Source organism: Genypterus blacodes, unplaced genomic scaffold (assembly GCF_046128005.1).
Source record: "Genypterus blacodes isolate CSIRO-AG114 ecotype Tasmania unplaced genomic scaffold, CSIRO-AGI_Gbla_v1 ptg000214l_1, whole genome shotgun sequence".
Taxonomy (NCBI): domain Eukaryota; kingdom Metazoa; phylum Chordata; class Actinopteri; order Ophidiiformes; family Ophidiidae; genus Genypterus; species Genypterus blacodes.
The window spans coordinates 4,091,391-4,113,215 of NW_027467013.1; the positions used below are offsets into that span (position 1 = coordinate 4,091,391).

Below are 21,825 nucleotides of genomic sequence, written 5' to 3' on the forward strand. Positions count from 1 at the left end.
GTCACATAAACATAAGTAGATTCTGTTTCGTCATATCGTCGTCATGAGTTTACTGCGTCGAGGAGGCCATGAAAGCAGGACAGCCCCACGCAGGACACCTCCATAACTCCGCCCCTCCCTCTGCGATCTGCTCCGCCCGCCTCCGCCTCCCCGGTACCCGCAGCAGCAGCAGCAGCAGCAGCGCAGGAGCCGCCGCCGTGCTTCGTCTTCCACGGAGGAGATCCCGTAAGCCGGAGTCACAGCTAAACCCCCATTCAGCCATGGCAGAGAACGCCGGCTTGGAAAACCACCGCATCAAGAGCTTTAAAAATAAGGGACGCGATGTCGAGGTGAGAGTCAGAGTGGAGGCCATGTTAAGAAGCGTGATCGGGATTAGTTTAAAGAGAAAAAGGCGATGTTACCGGGCCTCGTTAGGGAGCCCGGCCCCGGCTACGAGCTGTTAGCTACGGGGAAGAGTTCGCCATCGAAAGCGCCTTACTAGTCTAACGCAGTTGTTGTGCGCAAATGTGCGACCCGCATGCAGACATCACCTGCAGCGTATTCATATTTAATACTGTTAAATAACTAACAAACCCCTAGAACTTTCGTATTTCTGCATCGATATCGCAGAAATACGCGCTGGCTGGCTGGTGTTGCTGTCAGCCGGCTAGCTAGCCGGAGAGACCGGCAGCTAGCGAGGGCCTGCGAGCTAACACAGCCGGGGACATTTGTGTGTGTGTGTGTGTGTTTCTCAGCCGGTTGACGGCGAATAATTAAAGACCTAACGCCACTCTGACGCGTTACTTAACCGTACGGAGTGTTTTCGTAAAAAACCGACCGGGACTGAGGTGCGTGGTTGGCTCGCATGTTACCCAACCGAGCGGCGCCCCTCCTTGTTAGCTAGAGCCGTAATGGCAGTTGATGCTACAGAAATGGTAGCTAAGCCAGTACAGAGTGAGCTGCCTGTCAAAATGTTGTTATAACGTAAAGACCAGATAAAGTTACGAATTTAAACTGCTGGACTTATTAAGTGAGTCTATATTTGGGTTATGTTGCTTATACTGGCTGGTTATCTGCAATATGTGGTTTGTTTCGTGTTCACCTTGGAGATGTGGCTGTGTTGTTGGACGTTACAGTCACTTTAGGTGTCACAGTGAACAGTGAGTGATGGAGTGTTACAGACCCTTTGTAATATTGTATCAGCTTTCATTTTCCAACTGTATTTATAGTTACGTTATGTATAAGTTATTGGATATAGGCCCAGTCGCGAGAAATGCTCATACAAGTCACCATGGTTAAGGTGGTAGTGTTCAGGACAGATGGAGATTGTGTTTGTAATTGTTTGTGTTCTATATCTGGATTCATTTATTGATCCATTGCCTCTGATTTCTCAATAACATATGTTTCGGTTTCTCTGCTTGTATAATCCTGTGACAGCTCTCAAGAAGAAGGTGTGTTTAGAAATGTCCCTTGAGTTCCTCCCTAACCTGTTTGCTTCTCTTTGATGACCTAATCATAGTTGTTTTGAAATGGAGAGTCAGTTTGACGAGCACATGGCTACTATGACAGACAGACTGAGCCAAGTGCATTCCTGATGCTATTTTCAAGCATCTTGGTGGTCTGGCTCCTCTCGAGAGCCTCTGCATGAAATGGAGCTCTCCTAAGTGGGGGGGGGGGGGGTGACTCAGACTCTGACAGAGAAAAGAGAGACTTCTTCCACTCACTCTTGAGATCAATGTTATCTGGGTCATGCATAACGATTGCACTTGTGTTTTCACATGAGCGGGGGAAAGCTTTTGAAGTGCCAAGCGAGCAAGCTGTTTTGTGCTACAGTTGTGTGTGTGTGTGTGATGGGTCAAACCGCTCTGCCGTGTTGTATTGTGTCGCTCTTTAACAGATTGAACCAAATCTGATTGGCCTTCCCTGTTCATGAAAACGCATCATCGAAGATTTGGTTCAGCACTTCATCCTCTTTCATTTTGCAGGCTCATATTCTGTGTAATGTTGTTGTTGTAGACAGCCTGCTGTGTAGATGAAGCAGAGGGTGGAATTGTGCAGATTAATCTTTATGTTATTGGGCTGTGATTTATCTTCTGGATGGTAAAGACTGCAGCGCTGTGGATTGAAGCTGTGCTGCTCGTAAAGGGACGTTTTATTCATTTGGGTTAACAAGCTGGCAATAACGTTCATTTACAGGGGTTTGGATGCATCTCTCTGCTTTGCAACCCCCCGAGTTTAGAGTTATGACTGTCCCAGATTACGTAAGAGGCTATTTAGGAAGGCAACATGAACCGGTGCAAGCAGTCACAAGATCCTGAGAGTCCTGCGTCTCAAACTGCTCAGGATGGGTAGAGACCGGGCAAACACCAAACACAGCAAAAGATCAATCATCTCTTAAGTCTTCATAAAGGATTCATGTTGGATAATACACAAACACGAGATCTGTGTAGTCTGAATGTTAATAACAGGGTGGGAAGTCTGAGGAAGAACATAGTTTGATTCTTTTCCTACAGCATCTTGTGATCCATAAAAATACAAAATGACTCTAGAGGGCTGAATACATTTCTTGAGTTTGTCCCCTTATTTTCAAAAACCCACGTCCCTCTGTCTTTACTACCAGATGTAAAGAAGTATCACTGCATTGCTGATTGAACTCTCCGGCTCTGTCACTTAATGTGATTTCATTTCTTTCTTTGTTGCAGACGATGAGAAGACATCGAAATGAGGTGACAGTTGAACTGAGAAAGGTGAGTTGAGACACACACACACACACACACACACACCTGGCTCCAGTCAGGGTTGCAGTTTATAGTTGTCTTCCCTCAGTGGTTCAGTAGAATAAACTAGATGTCCAATAAGAACGGTTGTATTTGCTAGATGGGTCGATGTGTAATGACTGGTTGTCTCGTCTGGTGTCATGGCTCTCTAAGAGTTGAGTTGACGTCAAGGTCTATGTGCAGGACGCTTTACTTTGGTTGGTAAATACTTCCAGTACACGAGCGCCTCTACACTGACTGAAGTGTCACAGACAGAAGCAGGTCACTAGGAAGAATAGAAGGTGGTTAAGGCACCGTGTTGCTTGATGTTAAGCTCACCAGGTGCTTTGTATTTTCGGTCCATGTTAGATTCCCAACATGCTTCATTAAAGTTTCAGTTTTCACTATCTGGGTTTGTGTAAGTCAAGATTTGAGTTAGTGGAGCTTATTGGGGACGAGGCACAGATGGACAGTAATTGCAGCCTGACAAGCTTACAGAAGAGGACACAGGCTGTCGACTCTAACAGACACAAGTGTTCTGCAAAAATGAGTACGAGAGAAGTTCTGTTTCTCTAGATTTTCATTGATTTGTGGACAGTTTGTGACTGAGCTCATAAAGCTGTGGGCAATGACACAGGTCAGACATTTCTATTGTATTTGATGTTTGTCTAGCATCAATCAGTGTGACAGATAAAGCTATCTTTCTCCCTCCACACACACTTTGTGTCTTGGCACATCCTGGCTACTTTACATTTGTACATTTGTGTTTGTACAATGTCTCTCTGTCGCTTGCGTGTACTCCATACTTGTCTGACAGGATTAGGAGGAACACAGCGGGGTCCTGGTCCCTGTGTGTGTGTGTGTGTGTGTGCTGCGGGCATCATGTGACATGCGTGCACTGCACAGCTGGTGTGTTCAGCCTCTCGGTCACAGCCACGATTAGAGCAGGTTGAATTCTCTAAATGCCAGGACTTAAATGCCTATTTTCTTTAGGAAACACTGGGCCCACAATTTCCTGTTCCCTCTTTGAATGACCCACAAGGGAACGGGTCAGAGCTGTGACCCACAGTCCGACTGGAAGACGGAGCTGAAAATTCTCAGACAATTATAGTGAATAAAGCATGAAAGTCTGTAAGCTGCTGTTGAAGCTGCTGGATGACATCACCGCTAGCCCCTCGGTCCTCAGTGTGAATCACAGGGCCGTCATCACCTTCAAGCCATCATTATATTTGATTGTGTTTAAAAGACGGTTAAAACCTTTAATCTGAAGTAAAGGAATGCTCCTCACTTGAACTGAATCTAAGATAATTACAGTGGTGAACCTCTGCATCACTGCCCGCTCATTATTCTGAAGAAAGGAGTGTGTCCTCTCTGCACAGGGTCGACTCTTCACGGACTGAGGATATGTAGACGTAACACTAACACAAGAACAATGTCTGACATCGTCCAATTGTAAGGTTCGGTTGGGTTTAGGGCCACATGAACAGTCTGAGCTGGTGAACATAACCTTGGTATTTGTCTTCAGAGAAAGTCGGACAATACAGCCTCTGTTCTATTTAGAACAACACAACCTTCAGCTGCACTGCACTGCACTGCACTGCAACGGCCCGAGGTACTGAAACAGAATGTCAGAGCTGCTGGGGTGCTGAGGTGGTCTCAATCTAGCACATTCCATTCTGCCGGAGCAGAGTGAGGAGCACTGCGCCGACTGATTAGTCATCGGTGACGCACTTGAGCCCGGTGCACAGGAATGTAGGGCAGGGGAATCTCCCCCGACCGCTGACTCACAGCCGGCCTGCATTAATGGGATGTGTGGGCCGTTTGCTGTCTCTACATACATATTTGCGGATCGCAGCTGTTTGTGACACCTTAGTATACGTAAATCTCTGCATCCCACACTTTGTTCCTCGACTCAGGAATGTGTGTGGGATTGCGTATAATGAGCGGAGTGTGTGTGTGAGGGATAGACGGGGTTTAGCTACGTGAGCCTACAAAGACGAGGGGCTTCATCTGCAGATAGATTTGCTTTGCTTAACCACTTACATCAGGATTTCCTCCCGAAATGAACATTGTGTTTCTACAAAGAGGAGCGGCTTCACAAAGGCTCTGCCAAGATTCCCTGCTACTTTAAGAATTCATGAATGCTTTAACTTAATGAAGTTCCCCCCTCACTGCGTCTCTGTCCCCTTCTCTCCCTGTCAGAACAAACGAGATGAACATCTACTGAAGAAGAGGAACGTCCCGCAGGAGGAGAGTCTGGAGGACTCTGATGTCGACTCAGATTTCAAAGGAGTAAGTGTGTGTGTGTGTGTGAGTGGCTGTGCACAGGAGAAAGTTGGTGAGAGGGGAAAACAAATGGATGCTAACACATTCCTCTCCTCTCCTCTTCTCTTCTCTTCTCTCCACTCAGCAAAATGTCAATCTTGAGGCCATCTTACAGGTAAAACTCCATCTGTCCAACATTCCACTTTACATTCTTCTCTTTATCACCTGTGACCCATGTTAAACACGTGCTCTCTCTCTCCTGACCGGTCACTGAAGAACGCCACCAGTGACAATGCAGTTATTCAGCTCAGTGCCGTACAAGCTGCCAGGTAAGGCACACACACATCTCACACGCACACACACACACACACATCCTCATTAACTGTGTCTTCATATGGGTTTGATAACATTTCTTCTCTGCTCTCTATCAGAAAGCTGCTCTCGAGTGACAGAAACCCCCCGATTGATGACTTGATAAAGTCTGGAATCCTGCCCATTTTAGTCAAATGCCTGGAGAGGGATGACAAGTAAGTCCACTTCCACTGGGACTGCATCCAGCGTTAAGTTTGGTCTGTAAAAGTGATTATCTAACTCAGAGCTTCTCATGATGTCCAGTGGCTATTGTCCTTATTAGATGTCCTTCTTGTAGAGTCTCTGTGTGTGTGTAGAGTCCCTCTACATCCGCATGATTGTGTGTCTGGACAAGCGCAGCGCTGCAGGCCGGCCATCTTGGTCCAGGCCAAGCCAAACAGGACAGCATTCCTGTCCCTTGGAGTTCCCTGATTCCCAGGACCTTGTGTTCACTTAGGGGGGAGATTGAATAGTGGAAATGGAGGAACTGTGGGTTGGAATGACTTTGTCATGGCGACCCAAAACAGACTCAAGTTGACTTGGAATGTATGGAATGTATTTTTTAGATGTTGGTATATATTTAGAGATAGCTTCAGAGTGTCAGCAGAGGCAGTGTCACCATACGATCATACAGGATGGAGTCCAGCCAGCTCAGCTTCATGACGTTCACGTTCACAATGAAGTGTCTGATTACGTTTCAAGTGCTCATAACAATTCAATTGACGGGCTCTTGTTCAGCGGTGGTGTGAGCTCTGACGGGCAGAGAGCTGTTTGGTTCAGAGGTCATAACAGCGGCTGCTAGATTGGTATGAGCATCACATCCTGTTTAGACCTCTTATGGCCCTGCTCGAGTTTCACAAGGGTTTAAACCGGCCCATTTAAGAAGGACAACTTATATGAGGTACTTAGAGGGAATTGAAAGCCTAAGTGAGAAGGTTCTGACATCCAGGCTAAACAGGACTCCTGATTTGTCCCTCTGATTCTCTTTCTCCCCTCCATCTTGTCCCACCCTAACCTGGTCTGTTGTCTCTGTCACAGCCCCTCTCTTCAGTTTGAGGCAGCCTGGGCCCTGACCAACATCGCCTCCGGGACATCAGCACAGACTCAGGCTGTGGTCAAATCTCGTAAGTTGACCCCTGCACTCCCTGGTCTGATGGTTTGTGTGCCTCATGTGACCTGCTGAGTGAGGGAACGAGCCTGTCATACACACCTTTCCTGTATGAGCACCACCCTAATGATTGGATTATCATGTCTGTCTCTCCAGATGCAGTTCCCCTTTTCCTGCGACTGCTCCAGTCTCCTCACCAGAACGTATGTGAACAGGCCGTATGGGCTTTAGGAAACATTATAGGTGAGTGACATCGTCTGTCACAGGAGTATGGACACAGATTATGAGCAGCTGTTCAGTCACATTGACCTCTGACCCTTGCCCCCCTCCCAGGCGATGGTCCGCAGTGCAGAGACTTTGTCATCTCCCTGGGCGTGGTGACACCCCTGCTCTCCTTCATTAACCCCTCCATCCCCATCACCTTCCTCCGCAACGTCACTTGGGTCATTGTCAACCTCTGCCGTAACAAGGACCCGCCCCCGCCCATGGAAACAGTGCAAGAGGTGTGTGTGTGTGTGTGTGTGTGTGTGTGTGTGTGTGTGTGTGTGTGTGTGTGTGTGTGTGTGTGTGTGTGTGTGTGTGTGTGTGTGTGTGTGTGTGTGTGTGTGTGTGTGTGTGTGTGTGTGTGTGTGTGTGTGTGTGTGTGTGTGTGTGTGTGTGTGTGTGTGTGTGTGTGTGTGTGCAATTTCATTTTTTCGTTTTCCCTACATCCACCTCACTGACACACACATTCCTCTTTTCTCTCACACAGATCTTGCCGGCCCTCTGTGTTCTAATATACCACGCTGATTTAAATGTAAGTATCACAGCAGATGGTGATTGCTGGATATCAAGTGTAACGGTATAAGTGATTGAATTGTGTAGATGGTGTTAACACCCTGTGTGTGTGTGTGTGTGTGTGTGTGTGTTTAGATCCTGGTGGACACAGTGTGGGCTCTGTCCTATCTGACGGATGGGGGAAATGAGCAGATCCAGATGGTGATTGATTCTGGCGTGGTTCCATTTCTTGTGCCTCTCCTCAGTCACAAGGAGGTCAAAGTTCAGGTCAGAACGTTGTTTGTTTTGCTAAATTTAAAGAAACTTGTTTATCAGCCTTTTCTGTCTGTTGAAGAGAACACAGTGTTCACCCTCAGTGTGCCCCCTCTCACCTCTCTGCAGACGGCAGCTCTTCGGGCAGTGGGAAACATCGTGACAGGGACCGACGAGCAGACGCAGGTCGTGCTCAACTGTGACGTCCTCTTACGCTTCCCCGACCTGCTCACACACCCGAAGGAAAAGATCAACAAGGTACCCCAGAGCCATCGTTTACCTGTTCACCCCTCTGAGCTCTTTGTGTGTGTGTGTGTGTGTAGTGTGGTGTGGCGTCTGCAGCCTGTTTGGTATCATTTTGTATGGCAGTATGTTACTTGTTAAGCGACAATAACAACATTTTAGTTGAGTGGCATCATTGTGTTGAACTAACCCTTCTATTATGAGAGCACAATAACAGATCTCACACTAGACTCTCTTTTTAAAATTGTGACTTCACAGTAACAGTGAGTTTAAAAGACAAAGTGGTACCATCTCTCAAACAGATAACCGAGAATATGAAGTGTTTGTTCCGTGGCTGCTGCTGAAGGAGGTTTGTGAAAATGCTAAAGCTGTCATGTTGGCTCTGACGCGTTGTAACTGCTCTGTTTGCAGGAAGCAGTCTGGTTCCTGTCCAACATCACAGCTGGGAACCAGCAGCAGGTCCAGGCTGTGATCGACGCCGCACTGATTCCCATGATCATCCACCAACTGGCCAAGGTATGTTTGTGTCTGAAAGACGCCCAGGGTAGAAAACATCAGCAGTCTCTGTGATATCAGAGGTGATTCAGTGATGGGATACTGAGCGTAAAAAGCGGCGCAGCTTTTCCGTGCTTGTTGGCGCGGTGCTGCTGGAGGAAACCCTGCCATGCGTACATGTTGGTGACAGCTTGTCTCTCCACAGGGCGACTTTGGCACTCAGAAGGAGGCAGCCTGGGCCATCAGCAACCTCACCATCAGTGGGAGAAAAGATCAGGTGAGCTAGAAATCTGGAGCATGTTCACAATATGCTGACTTTAGGACTTATATACTGCATGTATGATTGTTTATGTCTCACTACAGTCGTATAATATTCAGTCATTTACTATACTAAACCCATTTTAAGCAGTTGTTATGAAGGTCAAGAAGCCTTTCTGCATTTTTAACCATGTATCTGTGTTGCAATCAAGTATGGATGTGGTGTGTCTGTGTGGGTTTTTGTAGGTGGAGTTCCTGGTGGAGCAGCATGTCATCCCTCCATTCTGTAACCTGCTGTCAGTGAAGGACTCCCAGGTGGTGCAGGTGGTCCTGGACGGCCTGAAGAACATCCTCATCATGGCCGGAGACGAGGCCAGCACTATCGCCGAGATCATCGAGGAGTGTGGAGGTGTGTATCTGTCTGACTGACTGATGGATGGAGTCAAAGATCAACTCATCCTATCTGTGATTGTGTTTAAAGGTCAAAGGGACGAGCAGCTGTTTTTTTTTTTGCTCAGTATAAGTTTTTATTTTGTCATGACCAAACAAAATGTATCGGAGCGAACAAAGGGCGATGATGCAGCACAGACTGTAAGAGCTCTGTGTGAGGGCGCCGCTCTCCTGTCGCCCTGTGTGACCTCACACACCTTTGACGCAGACGGAGCCAGCATGGTTGAGAACAGCTGGCATGACTCGATTCAACCATCCCACTGGCCCACAGTATCAGAGATGAATGAAGAGCTTTCATGTGTGGGGAGTTTGAACTTGAAGAACTTGTGTTGATTTTTGTTCTTTCCCTTTCCAGGTCTGGAGAAGATTGAGTATCTGCAGCAGCACGAGAATGAGGACATCTACAAACTAGCTTTCGAGATCATTGATCAGTACTTTTCAGGAGACGATGTAAGTGAACCATCCCTAATACACACTTCCCTGTTTCAAGTTGGGCTTTTATCTGATGTCCTCATGCTTCTCCTCCTCCTCCTCAGATTGATGAAGATCCCAGCTTGATCCCCGAATCCACTCAAGGAGGAACCTTCACCTTTGATCCAGCTTCCAACATGCAAACGAAGGAGTTCAATTTCTAAAAGCCAGGGTGGATTTGATTGAACCAGCTGCACGGTTCCTCTGTAATCACACCAGACATTCATCCATCGCTCCTCAAACCTGGCAACCTGGTACCGAAGGATTTATTTAGCATCAGTTGAGCAGGGAACGTCACCATGGAAGGATCTACTCGCCCTCTTCCTCTGCAGCGTGGGGCGCTTTCTTTTTTTCCCAAATGGTCATCCTTCACCAAACATGGCAACCCTACAGAGTCCTGGTCTTTCATTAGGCACCATCACAATGTGGCAACCCGCACCAGGAGGATTGCCAGCGTTCTTTGCCAGTGCTTCATAACATCACACACATTTTAACCAGAAGGGAGAAAAGCCTTCACGGCAAGATTTCATTGCCAAATTTCAGTCTTCACAAAGACAAAACGCAAGCACATCTTCAGAGAGGAATCTCACGCACACACACGCGCTCGCACACACACACGCGCACACACACTGTTTTGACACATAGAATTTGTGTGCATACTTCTGTTAGAAGCCATCACATCATTAAGGGGAAGAAATACTGCTGTTTGTTTGTGGTTTATTTCTGTGCTTTCCCTCCTCTGATGTTACTGCACACACACACTGCGCGTACACACACACGCACATTGACCTATACACACGCACACAGACTCCTGATGGCCGGGGCACCCATTAACCCCCTCTCACCCAGTTTAAAGAGTTGATCCCAGAGCAAAGCCATGAAAACCACGGAGCCCCTCCTCCCGGGCAGGGGGGAGGGGCCAAAGGGCTCCAGGGCAGGAAGAGGGTATCCGTGGCAAACTGACTGACAGGACTTCTGACCCAAGTACGTCACTTTTTTTGCGTGACCCCTCTTCAAACTTGACATTTTGTTTCAAAAGCTCATCGAAAATGTGAAGAAAATGCCACAATGCTTTATTTTCCCTCCAACTCCTCAAACTGTAAGTACGACCTGCTTCACGCCTGCTTCTCATCCAGTGGAGCCAAGACAACCCTTTTCTTTTGTTGTTGTTGTTTTGGGGATGTGAAAACCTGACACGGGAGGAAGCACCTACAGGTGAAGGTCCAGAGACTAAAGAGAAGAGGATTGTGTGTGCTGCAGTGTTTGCTCCCCTACAGGACGTCCACATCTGCAGCTCCAGCTCCGTCGCATCCTGCAGGAAGTGACCTTTGTGCTCGGCCCCTCCTGTAATGTGAAACTTCAAAGGGGGTCTGACAAAAACACAAAGTCCAGCTAAAGGCAACCTAAATGACTTCTGTGACCTTTGGGGTTATTTAATTTTATTCAAAGTGTACATTATTTTATACAAACATAAGTTGAACCTTCAGGAGGAACGAAGCAGGGAAATGAGACCTGGGCCGTCTTTCACTTTATAGAAGAATTAAAAATTCCTATAATGACGAGTCGACGAGTCGATGCTCAGGATTTTTAATTAGTTTTAATCTTAAGAGAAATCAAAAATGTACATCTAAAAGGAATTTTAAGAATCTGAAGCAACTTCTTCATACCTTTAACTGGAGCTCAGGCTGTGAGGGGTTAAGTCTCCAAGCTTCAGAGAAGACTAAATGATGAGAGTAAATCCATTTTGTATATGAGAGCCTTATTATGAGGCAACATCAGAAGAGCACAGACGGAATCACGAGATGAAGATTGTCTCTGTAATCTTGCCAAAGTCCCCCAAACATAAACGACCCCTGACTTTGAATACTTATTATTTTGAAGACCTGTGTGTGCGTGACTCTGGACTCGTGTTTCTCCCGCACCACTACGCAGCACTATGTGACCTCTTGGACACACACTCACACACACACTTAACCTACTGGCTGATAAAGGGTGATGGCTCAGTGTAACGTGGCTCACCTCGGCTTCCTGTCGACCCCCTGCTGTTCCTTCTAGACGCGTAGATGTACATATAGCATCATTATGTCAACACAAGGTCCAACTGCTACCTTCTATCACCACAGAGTAACACTGGTGAAGTTAACACTGCTCGCTCTCTCTCTCTGTTCTCGGCTCTGTCGGGTTTACAGGCCCCCCCGAGTCGCCGTAGCGAGAGGTCACAGGGTCATAGGGAGAGGTCACGGGGTCATAGCGGACGAGTCCAGCCCACGCCACATCACAGCTCCTTTATGTCACTCTCTTTTCTTTCCTTCAGTCTTATGCACACGTCTGTCAGGCACATGGATGTGTGCCTGCAGAAAGGGACCGATACTCACTGAAGACTGAGACGTACTGAGGAGTACTGGTCCCCCCTCCCTCCCCCCGACCTTTACAGAACCTTACTACTTTAAATGAAGAGGTCACATGTGGTCACCAATTTGAATATCTGTACAAAAATGTGATGTGTGTCTCTTTAACCATCATGAATATATGAATATATTTACATAAAGCCTGTACAAAGCTGCTGCAGCTGACAGTCATTGGATGAACAATCTCACTGTCAGAGATGGCCGGGGAGGGAGGGAGGGGTTTTGGTTTTGGTTTTGTTGTTAAAGCAATATTTCCTTGTTTGACTTTTTATTTTATTTGGACCTATGTATTGTGATGACATTCTGATCATGGAACAGGCTTTTATTTTTGTTTTTTGTTGGTGACGGGCTGTTTTTATTTAAAAAACCGTCCCAGGTCCCGGTTGGCGTCGGGGGGTTCGAGCTCAAGAAACGTGAGGCGGATCCCCGGCGCCGGTGTTTGAAGACTTTATGATGATCCTCTGTTTGGCTGCTAACTACTGATGGGGGTTTGAACTAGCGGGTGGGGGAGTTTACTACCAGCAGCCAGGGCTCGTTGGTTGATGGGACTAGCTGTTTATTACTGATGAACAAAACTATAGAGAGGGTGTACAGTCGTGAACTAGCAGACTTAGAAAGAGCCACTTTAAAGATTTACAATTTCTTTGCCTTGTATCTGAAGTGGATACAAGCTTATGTTTGCTGCAAGATTTTTACTTGCTAATGAAATGTTTCAAATAAAAAATAATAGCAGAAAAAAAGCAACAGACAGCGTTTTGGCCTCTGATTGTTTATATCTTTTTATAAATTTTAGATTGACTCCTTTCTCTTTAAGGTGGCTCATTGATGCTTTCAGCTCTTGTTCACATTAAAGACAAGAATGAGTTGGAAAATCATTGTGCCTTTTGTTTTTCATTTCAACAATGAATGGAGGACTCAGCTTAAGCCTGGAGATGCTCTGAGGTAACGGGAGAGAGATAACCAATCCACTCTGATGTGTTCTCCCTTTTGTGGAGTTTGCCATTGGAACGGTCAGTGCTGCTCTCTGTGGTGAGAGTAAACGCTCCCCCCCCCCCCCCTTCCCTTCCCTTCCCTTCCCTTCCCTTCTTCTTCACTGAACACTGTAACCGCTCATCTCTCTCACCCATCTCACCACAAAGCATCAATGCCATATTTCAGTCAGGGGATTTTTGATATCATTTCCTTTCATCTCGCCCTCAGGACATAATCTGTGTTACTGTTCCTAACCAAAATAAAGTTGCTGTTTAGCCGTTGGATCCTCAGGGCTGATGTGTTGTGATTACCACACAGTTATTAGTCCAGTTTGGGTGGTGTGTGTGTGTGTGTGTGTGAGGAACAGCTTTGCACATGGATGTACTTCTACGTTTCCACAGGTAAGAGACGCTGACCAACCAATCACCAGCAACCAATCACCTCTCTCAGGCTTTGCAGCTGATGGGGGTCCGTCGCTGTCCTTAGTGCTGAAAACCCACTTCTGTTTTGAGCCACATTCCTTCATCCAGGTGACGGTTTTGCACACCGCCCAGATATATTGGCCACATTTGGTGCAGGATGACTTGGATATCCACATGTTTTAAGCGGCACAGTTGATACCGGTGGCATACTTTCACTCAGCTGTGTGCCTGTGTGCTGGTATCGTAAACAGACTGGAGGTCAATGATTAACTTCAGCTGAGATCCCTGGGCCAAGACTAACAACACATGCACAGCAGAAGTGGAATGAGTTGATGAGGCTGGATGTTGAGCACATGGGAGTGCGTCCTCTGGGGGTCCAGGTCTCCAGCGGGTTCTAGGTCCCGGGTGCGATTTAGTTTGTTTGAATGAATATAATGAGCTTTATTTGTAATTCTATGTAGCATTGAAAACTAACATAATCTGCAATTGTAGCTGGGGTTGGAGTTATTCCTTCATAAACCCTAAACACCATCATTACAGATCCAAAGGTACCACAGTCGAGGTCGCGCTAGGAGCCATGGAAATTGGTGACAGCAGCAGACAGTTCACCTGTGATGCATTCACTGTACTAGAGCTGGATCAAAACTGACAATTGAACTGAAGATGGACAGTAGTTTGAGACCAGATGCTCCTCTGCACTCACATGACCTCACACTTAAGTTAACACCACGTTCACAGCTCTTATACTGGTGTAACTATGACAACTCTTGGATGTCACACGACAGTGAAGTAGACTTCTGCTTCCCCATGGACTCAGACATGAGCTCAGATTTCAAACTAGACTTGGTTGAGAAGCTGTTTGCCATAGATACACAACCCATTCACCACACAGGTACTGCGCAAAACGGAAATTCTTGGACAGGTAAGGGTCATCAACAGCCAGACATTGTTCACACATCAGGCATGCAGGGTTTGAGCCTCTGTGTTTGATGTTTTCCCCAGGGAAAACTCTCAACGAGAAGAAGTTGATGGTCCCTGAGTCAGCAGCATCGGTAAATGAAATACTGAGCATATTTTAATAAAGCCATTAAAAAAACACGAGACCCAACAAATGGCCTGGATCAATGGTATTATACTGACCACCATTAACTGAGCAACTCACAAACGCTACTATGGTGACAATGAGCACACAAGTAAAATATGAATATTGTACACAGACTGCTTAGAGCAGGTCGCACACAACAAGAATCTAAACAGCAACCCACTTCATCTTTAAACAAAATGCCAATTTCCCAATAAGCAAAACAAACAGTTAACACAAACTGTGAAGTAATAATGCGAGAACAAACGTTTCCCTGGTCTATGTACACTAACACACTTACAGTTATGTATTAAAGTGACATGTACTGGACTGTTACACAATTCATTTATTTACCTCAGACTGATAATTATTAAATACCTGGATGTTATAGTGAGCAATGAACACCACGAGAAGTCCGTTTGCTTGGTTACTGTATTCAGCTGGAGGATGTGGGTCTCTCTGTACGTCTCTCCCCCCCCCCCGGCAGTTACAATATATAAATGTGCATTAGTAAATGCAGCCCAACTTTAACTTGGGACATATATGTTCGATGTTACATGACAATATTGTCAAAACTTTTTTTTTGAATCGTACTGAATTCATTTGATTTGTACCTTGTAACTTATACATTCATTTTTTTTGCACAGTTTGCATATTGCACATTTGGTAATACCATATTTATCTTTGCACTCCGACCCTTTCAGTTACACTTTCTGTATATAACAATGTATGTTTTTTATTGAAGCTCTTCTGGTTCTGATTCTGTTCTGACAGTCATGTATTGATTATACGCCGATGTTGATACAACCACTATGCTACTTAAACATATATCACACTAAATAGTTAGACATTATGATCTTTTGCTTCAAGAAATGTTCTCTAAGTGGACCTCTTTACATTTTAGTTGAACATCCCTGTTATAAAGGACGAACTTATACCGATTCATACAAAACACAGTCAGACGTCTTGTCACGTCACGTCGCTGTCGAGACGCTCCGGCTTTTTCATATTCAGTTCCTCCGTTTGAGTTCTGGGAGCGATTGCTTCGGTCTTTTGCTGACGTAACGTTGTTGTTCCTCATCACTTCCGCAAATAATCCGCCAGGGGAGCTCAGTGCGGCGGACTCAGCGGAAAAGCCCACAACACACACAGACGCGTCGTTTGTTCGTCCACAGACACGCGTGTTTACCAGGTGGGTGTGAAGGAAACGGCACCGTGAATCCTCTGACGCTCAGCCGCTTTGCTCGGGTGGAGGTGAGCTCGTAACGGCTCGACGCTCGGCTGGATAATGTGCTCATAACAATGACCGGACATCAGCCAGATCTGTGTCTGTGTGTGTGTGTGTGTGTGTGTGTGTGTGGCATCATGTCTGCTCTCCTGAACTGTATCAGTGATAATGTTCTGTTGACTTAACCAAGTGGTTCTAAAGCTGTGCTACGTGGCCCACTAACGGTACTTTAGAGCCCTGTTGTTTGTACGCCTGGGGTTGGTGTTTGTTGGTTCCCCTCTAAGGACCATATGTTTATCCTGCAGACAGATTTTGTGTCAGAGAAACTAAATGTGTGTGTGTGTGTCTGTGTTTACATGTGTGTGTTATCACAGCCACCAAGGCCACATTGGCACCGTTCCATACCCAGAGCCTCCCCCGGCCCCCCGGCCCCCCTGCCCTGTCTTTGGGTTGAGGTTCATCCATCCACCTTCCCCTCCATCATGGTGGATGTGGCCAAGTGGCCCCTGTTCAGTCTGCTGGGGCCCCAGGAGCTCTCCTCCATCAGGAAGGCCTGCGTGTTTGGAACCTCTGCCAACGAGGCCATCTTCATCACCAGTGATGACGAGGTGAGGGCTGCTGTGTACCGAGGCAAAGCCTGAGACCATGTTTGTCACATTCCAGCCCTGATTAGCTTATCGTGTGTGTGTGTGTGTGTGTGTGTGTGTGTGTGTGTGTGTGTGTGTGTGTGTGTGTGTGTGTGTGTGTGTGTGTGTGTGTGTGTGTGTGTGTGTGTGTGTGTGTGTGTGCGCGTGCGTGTGTGTGTGGTGGATTACAGAGCACCCGGATGGTCAAACAAACACTAGGCTACTGATTCTGTCCTTCCTTGTTTGCCATCCCACCCAGTACACACACACACACACACACACACACACACACACACACACACACACACACACACACACACACACACACACACACACACACACACACACACACACACACACACACACACACACACACACACACACACACACACACACACACACACACACACACACACAGGCCAGTTTGTCCTGTACCCTGCTCCACTCTCTCACTGTAAAGCTGTGATTGAAGCAGCATTAACTCTTTCCTCCCTCTGGACCTTCAGGTCTTCGTGTTCGGGTTGAACTGCAGTAACTGTCTGGGAACCGGAGACAGCCAGAGCACCATCGTGCCCAAGAAGCTGGACTTCCTCAGCGGGAGGAAGGTGGTCAGCCTGAGCTATGGCAGCGGACCCCACGTCCTGCTGGCCACTGAGGGTAAGCTGGGGACGCCTCACTCTCCTCTTCATCGCCGTTTCACATCGTGCTGAGATCTGATCGGCCATCTTGTGTTTCAGCCGGAGATCTATTTGCCTGGGGCCATAACGGCTACAGCCAACTGGGGAATGGAACCACCAACCAAGGCGTGTCCCCGGTGCTCCTGTCTGCCAGCCTGCTCAACAAGAAGGTCACACAAGTGTCCTGTGGCTCACACCACTCCATGTGTCTGACCGACTCGGGAGAGGTGAGTGAGTGTGTGTGTGTGTGTGTGTGTGTGTGTGTGTGTGTGTGTGTGTGTGTGTGTGTGTGTGTGTGTGTGTGTGTGTGTGTGTGTGTGTGTGTGTGTGTGTGTGTGTGTGTGTGTGTGTGTGTGTGTGTGTGTGTGTGTGTGTGTGTGTGTGTGTGTGTGTGTGTGTGTGTGTGTGATCCTTCTCCTGTGGCCCCTGTGTGAAAAACTTCACAATGAAACCGGTGACTGCAGCTTTGCTCAAAGGCTCAGTCACAGTGAACATTACAGGAGTCTAACCCCCGAGTCACAGCAGGGCTTCATCCCCCCATGGCCTCATCACACACAAACCCATGGTCGACCAATAAGGAGGCCATTGTTCCTCAAGCTGCTCCCCACACACACACACACACGCACGCACGCACGCACGCACGCACGCACGCACGCACGCACGCAGGCACGCACGCACGCACGCACGCACGCACGCACGCACGCACGCACGCACGCACACACACACACACACACCAATCAGTCTGCACTGTGTGGAGTGGAAACCAGTGTGAAAGTGGAAATCTCTTAATCACATTCTAATAATACAGCATAATGCCTCCATTCAGTAATCTGTGCTCCAGAGAACCAAGAGGTCAGAGGTCACACTGGCTCCAAACAGCTCAACTATAATACCTCATCACAGCAGGAGCAGTGTCACAGTCTGATGACGGGACACACACTTTAAATCTAATCAACTCTTCCTTGACGCAAAGTCCCTAAACATCTACAAAGACCTGACCTTTCACCTTTGACCTCCTGCCTGCCAGGTCTACACGTGGGGCTACAATAACTGCGGTCAGGTGGGCTCAGGCTCCACGGCCAACCAGCCCACGCCGCGCCGAGTGTCCGCCTGCCTGCAGAGCAAGGTGGCCGTCGCCATCGCCTGCGGTCAGACGTCGTCTCTGGCTGTGGTCGACAACGGAGAGGTGAAGACATAAACACACACTCACAGGCCGACATCCTCTTCATCATCATCATCATCAGATCATCACAGCTGGTGTTCTTGTTGTTTCCCAGGTGTACGGTTGGGGATATAACGGGAACGGACAGCTCGGGTTGGGGAACAACGGGAACCAGCTGACTCCCTGTCGCCTCGCTGGCCTGCAGGGTTTATGTGTGCAACAGGTGTGTGTGTGTGTGTGTGTGTGTGTGTGTGTGTGTGTGTGTGTGTGTGTGTGTGTGTGTGTGTGTGTGTGTTGTCAAACGTTAAACAACAAACAAAGAAGAAGAAGAAGATTATTCAGCATTATGGAGGAAGGGAGAGAGAGAGAGAGAGAGAGAGGCTCTGGATCAGAGGCGTCAGCTGCAGAGACGATGCAGGCGTATCAAGGCTGCACACAGGAGCTTAGGTTTCATAACTGAGAGGCATCGAGGCAGGAAACAGAAGAGGATGAGGCGCAGGTTTGATTCTGTGGTGCAGAGCGGCGTGATTCAGCAGGAAGCAGGCAGAGAAGTCTGGAGCGTAACGTCTCCTCTCTTCTTCTTCTCCTCCTCCAGATCGTCTCGGGCTACGCTCACTCTCTGGCACTGACGGACGAGGGTTTGCTCTACGCCTGGGGCGCCAACGCCTACGGACAGCTGGGCACCGGCAACAAGAGCAACCAGCTGAGTCCGGTCCAGATCCTGAGCGAGAAGGAGAGGTGAGAGGTCAACGGCAGGCGTCTGAAGTCTCACCTCTCTCTCTCTCTCTATCAGCTGACTGACCGGCCTCTCTTTGCCTTCCGCAGGATCGTAGAGATCGCCGCCTGTCACTCCACGCACACGTCGGCGGCTAAGACGCAGAGCGGTCAGGTGTACATGTGGGGTCAGTGCCGGGGTCAGTCCATCGTGCTGCCTCACCTCACACACTTCACCTCCACCGACGACGTCTTCGCCTGCTTCGCCACCCCGGCGGTGATGTGGCGTCTCCTCTCCATGGGTGAGACCGGGGCGCCCGTGACCATGTGACACATCGGGACACGCTTTGCATCCATTTCCATTTTCTCTTCAGGGTTGAGGTTAATGTAGAAACTCTGCATGTCTTCATACTTTGCATTTATATTTACATGAACTTTGCATTAAAAATCAATCGCCAGCAGGCAAAGGAGCCCTGACTCAGTTTAGGGTTTACAGGATTCTCACTTTAGTCTTTCACTCCTAGAAAGGTCTTTGAATGCACCACCAAGTACAAACTGACTGATAACATATTTGTGAGGGGCCGTTGTGACGTTTATCTGACTGTTTAAATGAACAGGAAGTCTCTCCAAGTTGTTTTCCGTGCGGTTAGCCTGAGCAGACCCTCATCACGGTCTCACTGTGGTCCGTAGTTCTGAACGTGTTGACTTGACCCCGAGCTTTGCGTCGTCTCCTGTCGTCTCTCCCACCAGAGCACGACGACTTCCTGACCGTGGCCGAGTCCCTGAAGAAGGAGTTCAACAACCCGGAGACGGCCGACCTCAAGTTCTGCGTCGACGGCAAATACATCCACGTCCACAAAGCCGTCCTCAAAATCAGGTCAGGGATGGAGTCGCACGGCCGGGGACCGAAGCCTCGATGCTCGATGAAGTGTTTAAACTCAAACTGTGTGTCCGTGCTGCTGCAGGTGTGAACACTTCAGATCCATGTTCCAGTCCCACTGGAACGAAGACACCAAGGAGGTGATAGAGATCGATCAGTTCTCCTACCCTGTGTATCGCTCCTTCCTGGAGTTCCTCTACACAGACAGCGTGGAGTTGCTTCCTGAAGACGCCATAGGTCAGTCGCTCTCTCTCTCTCTCTCTATCTCACACACACACACGTCATTTGGTGACAGTGTGTCTCTCCTCTGCTCCCTCAGGTCTGCTGGATTTAGCCACGGCGTACTGTGAGAACCGGCTCAAGCGTCTGTGTCAGCACATCATCAAGAGAGGCATCACGGTGGAGAACGCCTTCTCGCTGCTGTCCGCCGCCGTGCACTACGACGCCGAGGTTAGTCTACGTGCTCAAACCTGCTGCATGAAAGTGATGCACCCAGCAGAGGAGATGAGGGGCAGAGGAGGAAGAGGAACACACGTTTCTGCTTCATCAGAGTGGAGATGTTGGTGTTCAGTAACTTCTTGACACGGCGATGTTACATCATTAATAGTTAGGATTCAAAATTCACAATAGCAGCCCCTCACCTGTCTCTCTGCTTCTGTCTGTGCTGCAGGACCTGGAGGACTTCTGCTTTAAGTTCTGTGTGAACCACCTGACCGAGGTGACCCAGACCAGCGCGTTCTGGCAGACGGACGGAAACCTCCTGAAGGACTTCATGTGTCGAGCCAGCCGCTGCGGCGCCTTCAAGAACTGACTGAAGCCCCGACGACGACGCTGCCATCAGCTCAGTCTCATTCACGGAACGATCCGCCACACGGGATCCTAGATCATTCCGCTCCTCATCCTCCTCATCTCATTCCATAGTGTCAGAGCCTGAGTGTTCTCCTCCGCCTGAGCCGACTGAGCTGTTAGCATAGCAGCACTTTACTGCTGTGCCTGACAACTTACTAATGTCCACACGTTATGTGGAGCAGGAATGAGGGCACAGCACCGCTTACCAAGCACTTAGGCTCTACACACACTCACTCCCAGGCCAGAACTGCTGTAGAGAGAACCTTCCTCCGCCTGTGTTCACTCGCAGCTAAGCAGCTCCGTGCAGCCTGGATGTATACGGATAGGGGAGGGATCTCAGTGCTGGGGGGGGGGGGGAATATTCAACCTTGTTTAGATGATTTAGTTCCTCTTGGCGTTAAGGTGGAGGTATGAAGCTGTGGTTTGAGGACACAGGTCTCCCTGAGTGTGAAGGTCAAATCCCCTTGAAGGGGTTCTTAGTTCAAACCTGGTCAAGGCTCTGCAACGCTAAGGGGAAATCTGAGACTCTGAAACTGTTACAGATGTAAGTCCAAATCTCCAATGTTTCATTTCTGAGTTCTGTAGTCTGGGAACATGTTGGCTTCCTTTATAATGTATAACACAGTGTTTATATTAGCGGTGGCTGTTAGCTGGACTCACCTGTTTGTTTGGAAGTTCTGGAACCAAAACATTAAAGGTGTAATTTGTCTTAAAGGCGTTTCCTGCTGGCTGAAGCTCAGGATGTCTTCAGGATGAACTTCTTTTTCCGCTCACTGTCACTTCTCTCCTCTATGAGCTCTGCACTGCTGCTGTTTAGTGACATCATTCAAGTCTCTAACAAAAGGAGGTTCCCACCTTCATCCTTCTTCATTCCCAGATGCAGAAACCCTTTTAGAGGCAGATCTTTAAGGTTGTTGTTACTGTGTAAGAAGTGCCAGTTTGATTTTGTGACCACTGCAAGCAAACCAATAAACAAACTGATCTGCTTGTTTTCTTTAAAGCTTGTAAAGTATTCAACCATACATGACAGTCAGCCTGAGCTCAGGATCCAGACGTCCTACCATGTTCCCTCCCTCACATCAGACTGCAGACCGCTAACTCACTTTCCTTTCTTTATCTAATAAGCAACCAAAGAGTGACTCATGATGGAAATAAAGCAGTAACCATTTCATCTCAGTAGTTCCAAACACTTTATACAAAATCCAAGCACTATTCATCCGGATGAGAGCGTTTGAGGATCTGAAGCTGCACCCTGATTGTAAACCGTACAGATGTTCAAACATGTGTAACAAAGTGTATAAAGAATATATTATGTCTATATTTAAAAAGTACCCTAAGTAAAATGAGGATTGGAATTGAACTTAAAAAGAGGAGGAAGGTCGCTGCTCACTTCCTCAGCGC

At 47.9% G+C, this 21,825-nt stretch overlaps 2 protein-coding genes across 4 annotated transcripts; both read left to right on the forward strand.

The window, feature by feature from the left end:
- The first annotated feature begins 155 nt into the window (after positions 1-155).
- On the forward strand, positions 156-12,688 carry kpna3 (karyopherin alpha 3 (importin alpha 4)). Its single transcript, XM_076169893.1, has 17 exons — positions 156-329; positions 2,682-2,726; positions 4,938-5,027; positions 5,146-5,175; positions 5,277-5,329; positions 5,432-5,527; positions 6,390-6,475; positions 6,616-6,702; positions 6,793-6,962; positions 7,211-7,255; positions 7,372-7,503; positions 7,618-7,746; positions 8,143-8,247; positions 8,432-8,503; positions 8,731-8,893; positions 9,290-9,384; positions 9,471-12,688. The coding sequence occupies exons 1-17, from the start codon at positions 261-263 to the stop codon at positions 9,567-9,569; spliced, it is 1,566 nt and encodes a 521-aa protein (XP_076026008.1). The 5' UTR covers positions 156-260; the 3' UTR covers positions 9,570-12,688.
- Positions 12,689-15,380: 2,692 nt separating this feature from the next.
- On the forward strand, positions 15,381-21,424 carry LOC143015946 (RCC1 and BTB domain-containing protein 1-like). Of its 3 annotated transcripts, none has more exons than XM_076170123.1 (12): positions 15,381-15,542; positions 15,891-16,124; positions 16,649-16,799; positions 16,880-17,046; positions 17,847-18,005; positions 18,097-18,204; positions 18,577-18,719; positions 18,807-18,997; positions 19,446-19,572; positions 19,661-19,812; positions 19,895-20,025; positions 20,246-21,424. In XM_076170123.1, exons 2-12 carry the CDS (start codon positions 15,999-16,001, stop codon positions 20,384-20,386), a joined length of 1,596 nt encoding a protein of 531 aa, XP_076026238.1. In that variant the 5' UTR covers positions 15,381-15,542; positions 15,891-15,998; the 3' UTR covers positions 20,387-21,424. The 3 variants fall into 3 exon arrangements, with proteins under 3 accessions (XP_076026238.1, XP_076026237.1, XP_076026236.1); XM_076170122.1 differs by having other exon boundaries at positions 15,385-15,480; XM_076170121.1 differs by having other exon boundaries at positions 15,451-15,740.
- The last annotated feature ends 401 nt before the right edge of the window (positions 21,425-21,825 follow it).

What these genes read in the sequence shown, in the direction of transcription:
- LOC143015946 (XM_076170123.1), top strand. Translation starts at nt 15,999, where the DNA reads ATGGTGGATGTGGCCAAGTGGCCCCTGTTCAGTCTGCTGGGGCCCCAG. An exon ending in TCATCACCAGTGATGACGAG is followed by an intron (nt 16,125 to 16,648) that starts GTGAGGGCTGCT and finishes CTGGACCTTCAG; the next exon opens with GTCTTCGTGTTCGGGTTGAA. An exon ending in GTCTGACCGACTCGGGAGAG is followed by an intron (nt 17,047 to 17,846) that starts GTGAGTGAGTGT and finishes CCTGCCTGCCAG; the next exon opens with GTCTACACGTGGGGCTACAA.
- kpna3 (XM_076169893.1), top strand. Translation starts at nt 261, where the DNA reads ATGGCAGAGAACGCCGGCTTGGAAAACCACCGCATCAAGAGCTTTAAA. An exon ending in TGACAGTTGAACTGAGAAAG is followed by an intron (nt 2,727 to 4,937) that starts GTGAGTTGAGAC and finishes TCTCCCTGTCAG; the next exon opens with AACAAACGAGATGAACATCT. An exon ending in TATACCACGCTGATTTAAAT is followed by an intron (nt 7,256 to 7,371) that starts GTAAGTATCACA and finishes GTGTGTGTTTAG; the next exon opens with ATCCTGGTGGACACAGTGTG.